The sequence below is a fragment of the Sinohyriopsis cumingii genome, chromosome 4 (assembly GCF_028554795.1).
Source record: "Sinohyriopsis cumingii isolate HCF-2022 chromosome 4, ASM2855479v2, whole genome shotgun sequence".
In the NCBI taxonomy this organism is placed as follows: domain Eukaryota; kingdom Metazoa; phylum Mollusca; class Bivalvia; order Unionida; family Unionidae; genus Sinohyriopsis; species Sinohyriopsis cumingii.
In genome coordinates this window covers 61,568,210-61,580,492 of record NC_142964.1, presented here as the reverse complement: position 1 = coordinate 61,580,492, position 12,283 = coordinate 61,568,210, and the positions used below count along the sequence as shown (strand labels likewise).

General features: G+C 36.7%; 1 protein-coding gene across 1 annotated transcript in view; it reads right to left on the bottom strand.

Annotated features, from left to right (window-relative positions):
• Window positions 1–12,283, bottom strand: part of LOC149801284 (uncharacterized) — a 54,426-nt gene that overhangs the window by 27,232 nt on the left and 14,911 nt on the right. Inside the window, exon 2 of the mRNA XM_089954290.1 lies at window positions 5,280–5,387. Coding sequence (XP_089810416.1) covers window positions 5,280–5,387 — 108 coding nt within the window. The remainder of the gene's footprint in view (window positions 1–5,279; window positions 5,388–12,283) is intronic.

Sequence of the window (12,283 nt, the reverse complement as noted above, 5' to 3'; positions counted from 1 at the left end):
TAGGTATATCAAAATATTAGCCGCGTCTGATCCAATATCGGTTTGGTTATTCTCGAGTGAAGAAAAATATGATCAGTTTATCCTGCCGCGAGGAGATATTTACCGAGATGAAATATTACACGAATCGATGAAAAATATCGCGGAGAAATATTCGACAAATCCTGATCAGCTATTAACGAACTGCTTTACTGTTCCATCTGTTGCTGCTCACGCTGCCAGAGAGAGAAATTCGTGGAAACCTACAAGGAATGAATTTCTCAATGATATTCAACTTAGTTGTATCGAATACGGCCATGGAGGATTATGGAATACCAAGTATTATTTCGAAGATATGATCTCTGTTGATATGAGCGCATGCTATCCTGGAAGTTTTCTCGGATATGGTGATTGTGCAGATTACTTTGCTAAATTTGGTCATCCCACCAGCGAGATGACGAGAGTTGCAATTAACGGACCGTTACCTGATTTTGTCATGACAGGATTCGCTCACGTAACTTCATTCGAGTTTGCTGAAAATTTACATAAAATTTGTTATATTTGGTTTGGTCGGCATTTATCTCAGCGAAGATGGGTCCCTACGGTATTGTTGAGATATATGCTGGATTCGTCGATGTTAATATCATTGACGGTGAGTGAAGCGATTATATCGTATAGAAAGCAGACCGAGGTGTGGTTGCCAACGGATTGTGAAAATGCGAAGGATATCGGAAGAAAAATAATTGGTAAATTTACTCAAGGAGGATCAGTTGATCATAAACACCGACATGCTAGGTTGTTTATCAATGATGCCGAGATGGATTTTATTATTGCCGATACGGTGTCGCGTGGAATATTCTGCAGCAGAGAAAATATTATCATTGATGGAACGAAGTTAGGTACCGTGATTAGTTATCTTGACGGAGAGTCAGCGCAGTATACGCATTTAAGGTCGTCAATGCTCGCTTACGTCAGTATAAATTTGTTGTCAATGATAAATAAATTTTCTGATATCGCGGTAAGGGTTGCGACGGATTCATTTTATATAGATAAGAAATATCAGTGCAGGCTAGAAAATTTAATCACTGATGGTTCTTGGGGAACTTGGAGAATAAAAAACGAAGATATTCTAGATTATTGTGAGGATGCGGATGTTGAAGATTGCGATAAATTTCATAAAGATAAATGCGATGAAGTATCAACGGCTGCATCCGCATTTGATCCGATTTCACGAAATAAATTTGTATACATGAACGGTCCTGGTGGTAGTGGTAAAACAACACGAGCGATAAATTTATTTTCAAACTCTGATATGGTCGTGCTGACTCCAACTCACAGATTAGCGAGAGAAATAAGACAACGCGGCGTTAATTCTGGCACGTATCACAGTTATTTCAAATACAGCGGTGGATTGTGGGATTCGGCTCGTATGGGAAACAAATATATCAACAAGATTATAATATTTGATGAAATTTGCACGGTAAATTTAGTTGTGTTAAAATCATTCCTGGGTTGGCTGGAAGGAAAAAACACCGCTGTGGTAATGTGCGGAGATCACGGTCAACCCGATCCTATTGATGGTGAATCTCCTCATGAATGGCTCAGAAACTTCGTTGACTATTACGAGGAAATCGACGCTGATTATAGATCTGATGATATTTTACTGACCGAGTTTAAGAAAATAATTCGATTACAACCGAATAAGTTTCAATGCGATGTAATGAGAAAAATAATCGACGAGACTCCGATGGATATTTTTCTAAATTTGTGGCGTCCAGATCATCTGATTGTTGCTAGCAGGAAAATTGTTCGCGATGTTATTCAGGAAATGTTATTCAAACTTCATTGTGAAAAATTTCCAGCATTGCAGGTACCGTTGTGTTACAGGCCCATTGATACCAGGAAACAAAATATCAGTGTTACTTTACCCTGCGGAGAAGAAAAGATATTAGTTTTGAACGATATTATTTTCGTTGATATTAATCTTATCAATGATGCGATAAACGCGGAAAGATCTCCATGGAAACTCGGATACGCAGCAACGATACATTCATCGCAGGGATTGACTGTACATGGCCAGGTTTGGATCGTCGATGATAGAATTTCTTGGTCAAATTTAGTTTATCTAGCCGTGTCTCGAGTAAGAAAATTATCTCAGTTAGGTAGAATTAAATTTCACATTAACGATGCTGGCGGTAGTTGAGTATCCTTCGGTATTATTTGTAATTCTTCCTTGGTAAATCCTCGTTGTGGTGCTAGTGAATCTAAGAAATAAATTGCTGGTCTTCCTGATGATCTTGTTACGGCTGATATTTTATGTGTCGTAACACTCCAAGTTGGATCAGTTGCTCTTTTTCTTCCTCCCTCAACTTCTCCTTCCTTGTATAAATATCTTACAATAACACTACCTAGCACAGGCGGAATTGTGGAACTTCGCTTTAGTGGTATATTTGGTTTTGTAATTGCAGTTGCGGGCTTCATTGATATTGTTCGTGTTACTTCGTTATTTAGTGCGTTAATCACGTGAGGTAATCTTGTTACCCAATCGTGAGATCGTTTATCTTGGATAAATTCTCTCGCGTATTGATATCCGAATAATCGTTCTGCAAGAGTTTTATTGAATCTCTCAACGATAGCTTGATTGTGATGAACACCTACAATACCGCGACGGATTTTAACATTATTCTTTTTCATCAGTGAAGTAACCGCGCCAAGAAATTCTCGACCTGGATCAACCTGGAGAAGCTTCGGCCATGTTAATGGAGATCGTGAATAAATTTCGCTAAACGCCTTAGCAATCTCTGTTGCTGTTTTATTCGATAACGGTTCCGCTTCCTTGTATCTGCTAGCGATATCAACAACCGTCAACACGTATTTATATGTGACTCCGTCGACGGTATCGTAAGGAAGAAACATAAGATCAGCCTGATGGACTTCATTAGGGACGCTGACAGAGAAACTCGCATATGATATTTTCTTAGGCGGAGGAAGATATATTTGCCAGACCGCTTGTCTCGATAGCCACGATTCAGCGACAGATTGCTTTACTTTTGCTGCCTTGGCAAGTTTGGCAATTGCTGATTTTCCTCGCCAAAAACCTCGCGGAGAATAATATATCTGCTCCATTATAATTTACCAGCACCGAGAACTAATTTACCTTTCATCGCGCCTTTTATCAACCAAGTTGCCAATTTCTCTCTAAAATTTTTATCAGGAACTGCGTCTATTGCATGAATTAACCTAATATCAGCGAGATGTCTTTGTTGCAAATCCCCGCTACGATACGCAAGATCGTGGTAGTAGCATGCGTTATCGATGGCGTTTACTGGATCTTCGCCGGGATTTGGTTGATCATTATTGTTGAGTCTCATATCTAGCCTCGTACCGGGTCCGCAGTAATTATATCCTGGCAGATGCTTCTCTCCGGGATATTTCGCCCAAGGAGCTCCAGGTAGATTTGTTAAGGAGGTTGTGATGTCTCCTCCGGTTCTTCTATTTTTTTTTTTACAAATCTAAATTTGATTGTCTTGCAAACTGCGCATTCGCCCTTGATTGCATTCCTATTGTTGCGTGTAACGACTTCGATTGGATTTAGCGTAGCAGTTCGAGTGCGACACTTAACACAATATGAATCCATAATATTCTAATAACATGAATGTAATTGATTTTTCAGCCACAAAGAAACGCGAGCAAGTGAAACATATCGCGGCATTACCAAATTCGATCAGAATGATAATCATTGGACCATCAGGATCTGGAAAGACGCAGTTGTTGTTGAATTTGGTAATGAGATGGCTAAAATGGGACAAACTGTATTTGGTTGCGCCATCTGTTGATGATCAGCGATGTTATCAGGTACTTAAGGAATTTAGTGATAATACTGAAGATGGCACGATAGAATTTATAACGGATATCAATGAAGCTCCATCAGTAGAAAATTTAGACGGCGATGTTAATAATCTTGTTGTTTTCGATGATGTGATGCTGGATAAACAAACTAACCCAGCTAGGATATTCTCGCGTGGCCGACACAAGAACACCGATGTGATTTACGTGACGCAGCGATATACGCAAATTCCGAAGGTTATTAGAGATAATTGTAATATTTTATCGGTATTTAATGGTGTTGATACTCACACGCTGAGAAACATTCATCAGACTTGGTGCAACGGCGATATGGACATAAATAAGTTTAAAAATTTCTTCAGTAACGCTCAGGCAACACCGCACGGATTTATCACGATTAATCTTCATGATCCACGTAGTAGGTATCGAATCGGTCTTGATCAAATTTATTCATAAAATTGCAGTCCTTTCCTTGCATTGCACACATAAATTTTCCTACCCCCCCCCCTAAATTTTGTTGTTTTTTTTTATGTCTGAAATTGCATCCTGGGTCGAAATTTCGCTGATTAATTTGCGCAGGAGGGTTTATTTTTGAAATCTGAGGGTTGTACGGAGAAAGTTTGTGTGGGAGGGTTAATTTGGTCTGTGCCACCTGGTCTGTAGAACTTCCCTGCTGCTGTTACTCTGATATGCGCCGTTTCAATCTTACTGTGAGCATCTTACGAGATATTTATCTACCAAAGGACCAAATGACGTGTCGTTTTAGAGACCCATCTCTTTTCAGCACTGCTGGGTTACGTGAAATAACCTCTGGGATTTAAGTTCATATTGTACTTATAATTATACTACAGCCTTTCAGAACCAGCATTTAGCAAACAGGCACGTCATCTACAGGAATTTATGTGTCCTCCACTCCGATTTCTCATTCTTCAGTAGTCTTTGTTATGATAACTCATACGTCATTATCCAGATTTTCAATAATATACGGTTTTGGTAGACCGAACGTTTGTAAGAAATCGGAACAGTTGAAAAATGCATAAAATCTAAATTCAAATCTCTCTCTCTCTCTCTCTCTCTCTCTCTCTCTCTCTCTCTCTCTCTCTCTCTCACACACACACACACACGCTGTTGAAGCAGTTTTTGAAATAAACAAATTATTTTTAAATACAATAATATATATCAAATGGAACTGTCAAGAAATGGTTTGTGCCATAAAATATGTTTTCTTACCCACATCTAAGAAAGCTAACAGGTCACAATGCAAAAATATTTCCAGTGTTACCAGAGCAGTCAAACCTGTTTTAGAGACTTCATGCACATAAGGATCATCTGTTAATGAAAGACAATTTAAATATATTTACAAAACTCAATACATATTTACTACTTTTCCATAAAGACCACTTGTATATGTTACCCTGTGCAGTCTCCAATAGAGTTTGACAGTATGTTTGGTATACCTTTTACTTCCTCCTTATGAACAAGAATATCCTTCTTGAGAGGAATTCCGTGTTTCTTCCAGTATTTGATCAAATCTTTGTAGTATTCGTCAGGTTCGTCTTCCCCATCTGGAAAAGTAGAAGAATATCAGCTATAAGACTTATATAATAATGTATTAATGCAACAATTTTAGTTGCTATAAAAATATCTCCAAGAAGTAAATTCCGTACTTCCTAATCATTCACCTTCGGTGACGTCTTCTACGTTGTTGTTGTTGTTGAGTTTAACTATAGTGGCGTGCGCACAATTGTGCATGTGCCACTTTTTTCTGTTTGCACCGCAGCCTGCTAGTTGTTCCTGGGGAAGGGAATGGTGCCACCTCCACCAGGTTTTTATGGGTTCAAGGAACCCTGATAGTTTGGCCTCAATCTGTGGGTCCATAAAGGTCCCTTACAGTTGAATGGTTGGCTGTCATTAGTGGGAAGGAGAGCTCGGAAACGGTCCTGGTTGCTTCACATCGCTGGTTTCTTGTTGCATTTGCCTGGTGTTTCTTGCGTTTTTTTTTTCTTCAAAATGTTCTAAAAATGTGTGTGTGTGTGGGGGGGGGTGTTCTATGCTGTTTATAGAGGTTGTTAGTAGAAATCATGTATGAAGAGAGATTTTCAAGGTTATTATGGTATTACTAGTCGATGTGTTTAGGGTGTGCTTCTTACGTTATGTTATTTAAAATTTGTTACATATTGCCTCTTTAAGTTATTCATTTATTAATCAGAGATTGAATGTTATTTATACTTTATTTAGCAAGAGACCGAAGTCCTAGCCGATTACACGGTTCGTTAAGGACATCTAGGACCGGAGTCCTAGCTGATTACTCGGTTCGTTAAGGACATCCAGGACATCCGATTTTGCGGTTTCCTTAGTTTTTGATAAGTGCTTCGTAAGTGAATAATTTATTAATATTTTTATAAAATTGAATGATATGTTATGGGTTTTTATGTGGGGGCTTCTAAATTTATTTAGCTAGTTACTGGGTCTTTTGGTTTTGTGGGGATAATAATTATATTTTGTTCCTAAGTCCTGCTGAGTCTATGAATTTATTTATATTTTTATATGCTGATTGTTTGAGTCCATAAGAAACTCTAGGTGTGTGTGTTGTGATCCAATCTCTTTTTGGTTTTTGATAAATATTTTCATAGCGGGTTGATATTTTTGGCAACGATTGAATTTGTGGTGTAGATCTTCGGTGCTGTGGCAGTTAAAGCAGTTAATGGTTGCTGGTTTGGGTCCTATAAACCTTCCAAAACTGCTTGCAAGTTTAGTTTTTTCCAGTTATTATCCTGTTTATGGTTTTCTGTTCTAAATAGGTACCCTTAGGTAGCTGTATGTTCCTATGTACGGTTTTTTTGGTTTCATGGTGCTTTTTACCTTTTGTGGAGGAGTTCCAAAAAGCTTGCCATTTTTGGTCTATATATGTTTGTGCTAAGCTTAGTGCTTCTGTAGAGCTGTAGGTGAGCTTGATAGAGTTTTGATCTCCCAGTTTGGTTTGTGCAACTTTGTCTGCTGTTTCGTTGCCAGAAATTCCAATGTGCGACGGTATCCACATGAGCTCGACTAATTGATGTGCTGTGGTGATATCGTCGATTAATTGGCATGCTCTGTCGAGGAATTGTTCCCTCGAGTGTGTATTGCGATTTTGGATCGATTTGAAAACAATTATGGAATCGCTTATAATGACTGACTTAGGTATTTGGTTGTCTTTGATCCATTGTAGTGATTCAAGTATAGCCCAGAATTCAGTGGTGTAAATGGAGCAATAGTCAGGTAATCTGGATCCCGTTTGTTTATTGAATTCAGGGATAACTATTGCTGCTGCTGTTCTTGGTGGGTTGTTTGTTTTTGATCTATCGGTACATATTTTAACATAGTCCGCGTATATTTGGTTGATTTCGTTGTCTTCTACGTACACATACCATAGCATTAAGGTGTGGACTGAAATGTTACAGGAAACAGACGTTTATCCCAAATTCGTTGGCAAACTTTAGTGACTTCCCCATACCCCATGTATATGCATCAGTTTGAATTGAATGTTTTGTTGCAGAGAATGCTTATTCGTCATAAACAAGTCGTGATGTCTGCAACTCGAACTAAAAGAGGACTAATTTATGTGGTGTATCGCGTCTTTATGCTTCTGGCACGCCATGTATGGAAGTGTGGACCCTAAACATCAAAGCTGCTATCGCATTTCTTCATCCCAAAAACAACAAATTCGTACCATGACCTCGACAAATCAAAGAATTTAATTGAAGAAAATGTATATAAAACAAATCGATAAAAAGATAATCGATTATTTCTTTGTGTAATAATAATGTCAACAATCTTGCATTTAATAAATTCATAAAAGCTACTAATTTGATATTGTTACTTCTTTGTAAAATTGACATATTTGTTTCGTTACTCACGGCCATCGCTCATTTTTTCGTTTTTATTTTATGTTTTTCGTCTCCAAGAAATTATGCCATGTAAAGAATTCTCTAAGAAAGGCTACTTTTAAAAAGTGTAGTCTGTTTTATGCCCATTTTTATAATTACCCTGAAAACATTTTTTTTTTGGGGGGGGGCGAGGGGGGGGGGGTTGAACCAGAAAAAGAGAAACGGTTTTAACCTTGACTCTGTGTTGGCAACACTCAAAACCACCGTGATTAATCGCTTATACGTCGAGTCGAGGGACGATGTGCACAGACCAATCTCTGATGTCGCATAATGCGTCGGCAGTTCAGGGCCTTTGCAGATGACTTCGATAAATCAGTATATCAAGCAACATGTACCTCGATCTTCCATCGCGTTTTATGACGGCAGATCTGGGTCCGTATTGTTGTGCAGTTGGTCAAAACTTATAAGCAATTATATACGGTTCGCACGATCCCTACAATTTAGATATGCTGCAGTCATCAAAATGATACACGTTTCTTGGAAATTGGAAAAAAAGGTACATTTAAGAAGATAAATTATTTTGTTATGGATAATGGAGTAACTTAAAAGTTTGACATTAGCCTTAGTTCATTCGAACATGTGGTATGAGTGATTTGTTGGCTTGTTCCTATGCAATGTAAAGGTAGAACTCCAGTAATAGGATACACACATGAGCTTTGCCATTTATGCAACCAAACTGAATTTCTTAATAGGTCTCAAGTGATCGCCGAGATTTTGGAACAAGGCACCCTCAACGCGACTATGTTTGTCTTTCTGACTAAAGACAATATAAACTCGATGTGTTAGAGCTGTGACAATACCATGACGCCGACTTGTGTTTCATCAAGATGCAAAGTTGAAGAGGTGATTAATCGTAACCTTGTGCAACCCCTTGAGATATAAACGTACGGAAAATATTTACATACATTATCACGTTCTATTGGACAACTCTCTTGGACATACTGGAGGCATCAAAAGCGTTCACCAAGTACGTAGACAAGTATTTACTCTCTATACGATCCGTCTGCAGTATTTGATTAAATCTTAGCATGGTATGTACAGTAGAGGAAGTTTTATTGTATTGCTTTATGTTTGTTAAATGACTTTTATAAGTTATCACAACATAAAATATAATGAATATGAAATTAATTATTATTTTATTAAATATCTTCTACCACAAAGTTAATAAAGTTCGAAGTTGTATCCTCACCCGTTTCAATTTCGGCCAACAATCTGCATTTATAACCTTTTATTCTCAATTTTCTTTGAAATTGCACCTAATTTCAACTTTTTGATACTTTCGATATACGATTTTACTAATATACACACAATAACACATTATAGCTAAATATGTTGTAAGTTCGTATATTTAAAATTACAGAGAGGCTGTTGTCTTTCCAATATATTAGAAAAGAGTTTTGTGACCTTTTACAATTAAACTTTGGCTGAAATGTAACATTTTGCATTCTGTTATTTAGTCTAAAAAAAATATAGAGCGTTGTTTCACGAGTGGAAATGTCTATGACCCTTACCAATGAATAAATTATGAGCGAATATTACAAGTAAATTAACATTTTTGAAACAAAATGTCCTCCGTCCTTAGAAATAAAAGTGTTATCATTGCTGACGCAATTGCCAGCTTTCACAATTAGAGTAATATCAACTTAGCGAAATAGTTTTGAAGCAGGGAAACAAACAGAAAGATTAAAGAATTCAAAATAGTCAAATTTCTGGAAAATAAAGTTCTTTGAAGAAAAAAACAGCATCTTAGATAACAAGCATAAAAGCAACACTTAAATCATAAAATTGTCTTTATAAAACTTCTAAGTTTTTCTTCCTTTCATTTCTCCCAGTAACCTGGCTGGTCTTTCGACGCCAGTGAAGTGATATTGTTGTGTTCAGATTTCATTTGAGAGGAATATTTTTAAAGTATTTATTGGAAATACAAACTGCTCATGTTATTGTTTGGACTAAACACTATTTTGATATTTTTTGTGAATTCATTCGGAAAACTATATTTGTGTGTGTGTGTGTGTGTGTGTGTGTGTGTGTGTGTGTGTGTGTGATTTGGATTTTTAAGGTAGATATTTAACAATTTTTCAGTCATATCGCTACGATGTCTGCAGTGTGACAGTTGATATTGAAGTCTAGCACTGGGGCATCATGCCGCAAACTTGTAGCATGATGTCCAACCCAGTCACAGTATCCTGACACCGGATGTTGTTATGGCTCATCAATTTCTAGGTCAATACAAATATTTTCCAGTATCAGCAAGAAGCTAAAATAAACTAGTTGAAACATAATAAAGTTAAAAGGTTTAATTCCAATAGAAACATCATATAAAGTTTCACAAACATAAACATTTTTCTGTTTTATTTGTTTGTCTTGTCTATGTTTAGTATTTGCCTTTGAAAAAGTCTCATTAAAGAGTCGAAAGTGCTCCGATAGGTAGATACTAGTTTAGCACTGTTCGTTGTCAGTTTATTGCATATATATATATATATATATATATATATATATATATATATATATATATATATATATATATATATATATATATATATATATATATATATATATGCAGTTTGAAAATTTATTACTTAAGGTACCTCTGCATCAGCAGTAAGACCATGCCTTTACACAAAAAATTTTAATGAAAAATAAGAAGAATAAAGAAATAATTGCACAAATTATTCTGAAATTCAAACTATGACTTATCACACACTATGTCAAAGGCCAACATAAAATCTAAGGTAGGGTTAAAATTTCAGAATATTTATGTAAACATCACAGTACATTTAAGTCAGTATTAGTTATCTGTTATGGCACATAAAATGGACAAACAGTTTTACATAATACACGGCTATAAGCATACATTCATGGTGGATAAAAATTGAAAAGTGCATAATCTTTAATATCAAGTTTCGATCACTGTCTTTTAATGATATTTTTAAAATTAAAATTCCAGTTACCAATTTCAGGAGAGTATGTGCCCTATAAATGTTGCTTTGCCAGCGTCCACGTAATGGCAGCGTGGCTCTCCATTTTTAGGGACATCTTACTATTGCAAGGTATTAGTATTGCTAGTTTGTAAAAGTAGTTCTCGCTTCCGTCAGTTTCTAAAAAGTAGTCCCGCTTCTGTCACCCTTTCTAGACTACAATAATAACTTTGCTAAGTGTCAGTGTAATAAATTACCGGTGCACACCGCAAAACAATACATTGAAGGCTAAAAGAAACGAAAGACGAGAACGTAGTTTTAAATTACTGGTTCTGTATTGCAAATTCGAAGATTATAGACTGATAAAAGACCCCTCCTTATCATTAAAGGCAACCGGATACAGTGATTTTTTTCACTGTTTTCAACAACGTGCTTGAAGGTTAGTTTCCTTTAATCTGTCGGATAGTGCCTATCTACTAAACGGTTTGCACTCAGCAGATTAGACCGTTGTTATGGCTGTTCCCTCGCGAATCTATATCAGATAGAACCGCCTCGGATGCGGGAGGTCGTGGGTTTGATCCCCGGCCGAGTTATACCAAAAACTTATAAAAAAATAGTACTAACAATTGCCTCGCTTGGCGCTCAATATTAAGAGGTTAGTGTTAGGACTGGTCGGCCTGGTGTCAGGATAATGTGACTGGGTTAACATGTTAAAGCTACGTTAAAAATCCAAATACACACATACACACACATCACATAGAAAAAGAAGAAACCTTGTAGCACTTGTGAAATATGTACAACAAAAGTATTTTCATTCAATCAAGTATAAGGCAAATTTTATTGGGCATTTGCTAAAAATGAAAACAAAATATCCCTTTTACGTTTATTTTATAAATGTCTCTTTTATTGCGAAAGAACACAGTGGTACTTAACGAAGTACAATGCTAGATCAGAAATGACAAATACAGCTGTGTTGCCTTTGTCATACACATGCATACACGTTTTCTCAATGAAAATACGTGTAAATTGTCGAGTGAATTATCTATTTTCAATGCTGTTCCTTATTTTACTTTTGAACAAGTTACACGTTTTCATTGGATCCAGATGAGAATAAAAATAGACCTGATATCGTTTCATTGATCTGCCCATATTTGCCTTCGCTTCATAAAAAAAAGCTCCTAATAAAAAATCATATCATATCTCTTCCGTCGTAAGGTCCACTTACCCAGGAAGGAATGGCACAATTGTCTTTTTCTGTGGAAAGAGACTCCAGTGGTAGACACGGGTAGAAACCATTCCTTGATAATTAATGACAAGACACTTAATCCTACATAAAACAAAACGGTCCGATATTGCATCAAGTTTTCAAGAGATTAAATTGATGGAATGATTGCGCTATATTCTACGGTTGAATAGCTAGCATGTATCTCAAATGTGTATGCTTCCTGTGTGCCATAATTATGAAATTTTGTTCCAATTATACTAATGTCACATTCAGCATGTCAATTTTGTAGTCGTTCTTGAGGTTGATGCTGCTGCCGATGTTACTGTAACGTCATGCTGCATATCTTGAGAGGTTTTAAGCAAAATTGTCAAGATCGGCTAGTGAAACAACAA